This window comes from Manacus vitellinus, unplaced genomic scaffold (genome assembly GCF_001715985.3).
Source record: "Manacus vitellinus isolate BGI_N305 unplaced genomic scaffold, ASM171598v3 scaffold_55_pilon, whole genome shotgun sequence".
Lineage (NCBI taxonomy): Eukaryota > Metazoa > Chordata > Aves > Passeriformes > Pipridae > Manacus > Manacus vitellinus.
Window position 1 is genome coordinate 2,174,405 of NW_021940651.1, and position 6,000 is coordinate 2,180,404.

The 6,000-nt window shown below is 37.6% G+C and overlaps 1 protein-coding gene across 3 annotated transcripts in view; it reads left to right on the forward strand.

Moving 5' to 3' along the window:
- The window catches only part of LOC103754819 (collagen alpha-1(XV) chain), a 126,049-nt gene that overhangs the window by 103,056 nt on the left and 16,993 nt on the right, over nt 1-6,000 (forward strand). For all 3 annotated transcript variants that reach the window (XM_018081694.1, XM_029963212.1, XM_029963211.1), the window contains 5 exons: nt 1,095-1,148; nt 1,229-1,288; nt 3,080-3,148; nt 3,514-3,555; nt 5,857-5,902. In XM_018081694.1, coding sequence (XP_017937183.1) covers nt 1,095-1,148; nt 1,229-1,288; nt 3,080-3,148; nt 3,514-3,555; nt 5,857-5,902 — 271 coding nt within the window. The remainder of the gene's footprint in view (nt 1-1,094; nt 1,149-1,228; nt 1,289-3,079; nt 3,149-3,513; nt 3,556-5,856; nt 5,903-6,000) is intronic.

Here is a 6,000-nt window from a genome sequence, read left to right on the forward strand (position 1 = left end):
CCATTTATGAATTTCAAGTCTAATCCAGTACTCAATTTTGGCAGAATAAAAATTGCAACAATTAATCCATGAATTTCAGTTTTATGCTAAGACAAATTGTCTCATCATAATCAGATAAATTTTTCTGAATGTATAGATCACTTTTCAATGAAATGATATTACATGAAGGATTAAACACATCAATTGTCACCTATAAGTAGTATCTATGTGAGATCTATAAATAGATTATTTAACAAATAATGCAAGAAGGAGTATCTCTTAGCATTTCACCAGACCAAAAAAAAGGAAATGAAACCATAAATGCTGAAACATATATAAAGAGATTGTCTAGACCCTTGTGGTTTTGTTGAGTTTCAGGAAGCTGACAGCAGTTGAAAGTTTGTAAACCCTCAGATTTACTGCTTCTTGTTGATCACTTGCTGGCTGCCTAGAAGCTGCATGCTTGCAAATATTCAGTCATAGACCATCCACAGTCCTGGACTACTTTTCCCAGGAACCCTGCTTGTTCTCACTTTTTGCAGTCACTTGTATTACTTCATGAGGCCTGATGAGTCAGTCACTCCTGTCTAAAGAAGGAGCTGTTCTGTTTCAGCTGTCAGCCCCATGAATCCATGTACCCAGGCTGGCAAGAGGCATGTAGAAGCCTGGCACTTCTACATGCCTGGTCTGTATGAATTCGGAGGCTGATCTGCAGACATTTCCTCACAGGGCCTAATTAAAAAATAATTAGGAAAAAAAAAAAGAAAGAAAAAAGGAGATGCACAAAGGATACATCTCTAACTTCCTTTTTTCTACTGACTGATACATTTAATTTTTCTTTGATACATGGTGACTCAGTTTCAAATTGCATACCCTACAAGGGGCTGAGAGCCCCAAAAGATAGGCAATCTTTTCCAAACCAGAGCTGACTGTTATATACAGTCTTCGATTTCTGGGATCACTCAGCAGAGCAAGCAGAGAGGACATTCTGTGCGTTCTCTGCAGGCAGTCACTGATTTATTTTTAACACAGATGTAAAACTATGCCTCTTATTTGAAATAATCATATATATGTCAACAGTATGATCTGTAATCACCTTTTTTTTTTTTGTCCAGGGACCAATAGGACCTACTGGACCCAAAGGAGAACTTGGTTTCCCGGGTCGTCCAGTATGTATTATGCTCTCAAGTGGAATAAAGATAGATGTGTCTGCTTCTGACACATACTAAACTACTTCTACTTATTTCAGGGCCGTCCAGGACTGAATGGACTGAGAGGTGTGAAAGGTGACCGAGGTGAAGCATTTAATGTAAGTTTTTATATGTTGCAATTAGTTGGAAAAAAGACCTGTTAAAATCTGAAGTCCGATTTATATTAATTCCTTTCAATTGATGATGGGACTAAAAACCTGAAATTATCTAGGAATAATTATATGTTTCTGTTACTTTTCCTATCCAGCAGCAATCATTGAAAAGTCAACTTCTGGGTCCATCTGGACAGTTCTTGCAGATATATATGTATCTATATATCTATAGGTATAGATATATAGATATATAGATATATAGATATAGATATATAGATATATAGATATATAGATATATAGGGATAGAGATATATATATTGCATATATATATATTTATATATATCAAGGACTTCGTGATCCAGGCCACCAGTATGACCACTCACAATGTGAAGATACTGCCATAGGCTCTTAGCTATCCAGCACGGGTACAAACAGCACTTGAGCATATCAGAGCGAAGCGGTACTTACTTTACTAACAAGGAGATACTCGCTAATACCTACTACCTACTTTAGTTGCCATATACATATATCCAAAATAATGACCTCTGCATAGAGGATAGTATATCCATGCTCACCTACAACCTGTAATTATGGAATGACAGGTGGTGAACCAAGCTCCTGGTGCTGCAAGTCTGGAGACTGGACCACACAACAACTAACACTGCTGAGTATAAGCAATAAGTTTCACAATAGCAGAGTAATTTGTGTGGTTGTTCTGATGTTATGGGGCAATCTGAGCTAGAAAAATGGGTACCCATACTACAGCAGCTGCTAATGATATTTCATCTGCATCAGAAATAATGCTGAAAGAAAAGACAAAGGTATTTTACTGTGTTAGCATAGAATCAGTGTAGCTGTATTTCAGTAGAACACTTTTTTTAAATGGATTCTGTTGTATGAAGCCTCTAGTTCTACTTTGTTCAAAAGAAAAAAATATATGGCCCACAAAGTGCAAAGCACAAGCATCTTGTCTATCTGGACAATAAATAGAAGTGAGATTATATTGCTTTGTTTGAGTAACAGGGAGACTGAGAATTCGTGAGCATCTAAGTATCTTCACAGAAAAAAAAGACCAGGCACTGAAGGTTGCTAGAAAAAGTTATAAATAGAAATTTAGTTGCTGGAAGGTGAAAACAGACAAATTAGACAAATTCTAATAGGAAGAAAATGACAGAAAAGGTGACTACCCATCAGCAGAAAATATTAAAGTAGATTTTACATTCCTTCACATCTTCAAACAATAATAAAGTTCATTTTCTGGATTGTCTGCTTTAACCAAACAAAAACTCTTATAGCAAGTACAACTAGGTAAAGTACATCAGGCTGACAAGTTAAAGCAAATAAGCAAACAAAACAGGCTACATGTTCTATTAGTCCTTCCTGGAGTGCTCAGGGAAGATAAAATCTTATGGATCTCTAATTATTGATGAGATGACACATGTCACCTCACAGAAAGTTCCATTGATGTGGACTGAAAGATGAACATGGTATTGTGCCAGGTTTTCAAATGACACAGTAAAGAGTTGACATACATTTTTTTTTAAAGAGCAGTCATGCCTCCAGTCTAGCAGGGTTCCTTGGAGGTGCTAATTATCAACATACTTATCTGACTAGCACCTGAAAATATATGAATCTTAGCAGTCTTGAGAATCCTAGATCACTGTAGAATGCCAGATTTTCCTTGGATGAGAGATCCACTGTCTTTAATTGAGTTTCAATTTTATAGTGCTTTGGGGTTTCCAGTTTGGGGTTGGGTTTGATTTTTTTTATCTTCCTTCTTTCACTTTCTCTTACCAGGGCCCTCCTGGCTTGCCTGGACCCCCAGGGCCCCCTGGACCTCCAGGACGTATACTTTATATCAAAGGAGTAAGTACAACTGGAGAGCAGTGACTGGTCTATCTCTGTAGCAGAAATGTGCTGCCCTAGTAGCAGTTTGCAAAGGGAAATATCAAAACTTGTTTCAGGCAACACAGTTTACAGTGGGTGACCTTGCTTGTGTGCAGAGAAAAAAGTTTCATAATCTAAGCCACTGTCATGAAAAGGTTTTGCCCTCCCCCACCCCCCCAAAGAGAGACCTGATGACAGACCTGGCAGCAAGCTGGGCTCTCTGCTAGGGAGGTGCTGATTTTGTTTCCAGGTTTTGTCCATCATCTCTATTAGATCTATATAGTGTGTTACCTGCTGTGTTATACCTGTGCTCATGAAAATAATTTTCCTCCTGTTTTCAATAGACAGTTTTCCCAGTCCCTCCCAGACCTCATTGCAAAATGCCAGTAAGTCACACACAGAATCTGCTCTTAGCAGAATGCATGGCCATGACAGAATGTAACCAAAGCAACTATACACCTAAACATGGCAGCTTTGCAGCTTTTCTCCCCCTGCCTTCTGCTTTGCACCAGGGATGTGTTTTACCTGTTCCTCAAGATAATGGATTTTCAAGTGTTTAGATAGCCAAACTTATCCACACTATACTCTTTTGCTTAAAGTACTTTGATTACTTCGTTGTTCTAACACTTTTAATGCCTTTCAAAGCTTGTGTTTCCATGGTTTAAGAGCTGCTTTGTGGAGCTGAATGTGTATGCATACAGGTACACATATTTTTTGGTTGTATATATAAATACTGTCCCCATAACAACAAATGTTGTTATGTCTTTAGCCATTTTCATTTCCCTGTCCAAAATAAGATTTATTACATATTTCATTGTGGCCTGAAAGATGCATCAGAAAAGAAAGGTCATGTTCTTTATTTGATCCTCAAATGCAGTTTATTCACATATAAATATTTATTATCTCGAGAATGGCAGCAGGTGAAGCTCTGCCCCTGCTTTCCAAAGGGAATGACAAAGCCTTCATTACCTTCAAAGGACCTGCAGTTTCACACATAGTGTGAAAATAAAGGGGAAAGGTTTCATATTTTCAGAACACCCTGGTGCAATTTTTGTTTAATAAATCATGGAAATTGTACCCTACAATGAATGGTGAACAGAGTTCAGTCCTGAAACTACTTTCCCTAGGGTAAGATCATACTGTTAAGCTGTGAGTTAGGTGCTTGGAAAAGATTCTGTCTTTGAGAGCCTGTACAGTGTAATGTGCAGGATGGCTATTCTACTTTTCTGTTAAACAGTATATCTCAAAATAATACTGTACCCCCTCCTCCAATTTCCATTCCAGTTCCCTTTCACTTATTTTAGAGAAACAGCCTTTGACTTACACTATACTAGATGCATTGATATTCATCATCACCCTAACCTTATTACTGAAGAAAGATGTATCTCAACTTATGAACTTTCTCTTAATTAATGATAAATAGTCATTACTCTATGCTAATTTGCTATTTCTGCAGTTTTGGCCTACCACCTCCAAGCACAATTTTTTTACCTCTTAGAATTCCTCCCTTAAATCTTCTCATTCCCACTGTATGACATTCTTGTATCTTAATCACGTATGTCCATCATCACATATGTATTTGTAAGCCTCACCTCTGAAACCTGCCTGGATGAGACCTTGAACAACCTGATGTACATGATCTTGTTTTGGGCTAGACAATCTCCAGAGATGCCTTTCAACTTCAACTCTCTTATGATTCTCTGTGGAATGATTCAAAGGAAACAAGCCTGTTTTATCTGAATTACAGATAATAATAAAAAGCCACCTTTCAGAAAGGTTACAATTGGTGAATAATAGCAGTAACTTTTATGTGCACAAGTAATAGAAATGTGTACTTATAAACATCTCTTCGTGCACTTGAGTATGCTAGATAGATTTATCCTACATTTGTGAATAATCTCCTAAACCTATCCGAGTTTATAGATAAGAAGTCTGCTGTTCATGCCTACATAAATGAATGTCGATACAGAACTACAGACTGAACCCCACCAGTTTTCCTCATGGGAACTGAACTTCTGAAGTTAATGGAGCTATCCATGTGAGTAAGACTTCTACGAGCTAATACAGCAGGATTTGCAAGATGCAGCAACTTCATTTTTTTCATACACTTGCTTAGAATAATGTAAATAGTACTACCTAGTACTAAGATTTCCAAGTACTCTGCCACATTTTAATTCTTGCACTGTCCCTATTTTGAAGACAGGCAGCAGAGGTAAGTATCATGACCACTGTTACAGGTAGCTGGTGTCAGAAGAGGATAGACTAGAATAGCTTCTGCCTCCCAGTTGTGGTCTCAATGCATCTGGAGCATAGGTTAACATCAGACATAACATAGCCCTGATCTGATGAAAAAATTACAAACACAGTCTGTTATCCTAAAGTCAAAAATCAAATCCTGCTTTCAAATACAGTGGTGTAAATTCAGAATTGTTCTTGGAGACTGAGTTTTCTGATGCTTCACTGGCACAATTGAGAGTAGGATTTGCTGATGCCTCCAAAATGCATGTTTTGCTGAAAGCATGTTGCATGTTAAAGAGCACACCATCCTCATAAAAACTTGATCAGCTAGTGCTCAGACCTTGTCAAACTGGAGATAACCCCAGAGTGTTGTTATAATATTTACTATCATGGAAATGTACTTCCATTGCTTAATGTGTATGGATATTAATAGATTTATTTTTCTGCAGGTGAGCACTCCCTACCCTGGAAATCAAGAACCTCCTAATGAACATGGTGAGTAATTCTTGTACCTTGGCTTAAATAAGCTCTTTTTGTTTGGTTCTGTTTTTCATGGTTAAGTGCTTTTTGCTTTTTCTGGGCTATTGCATAAC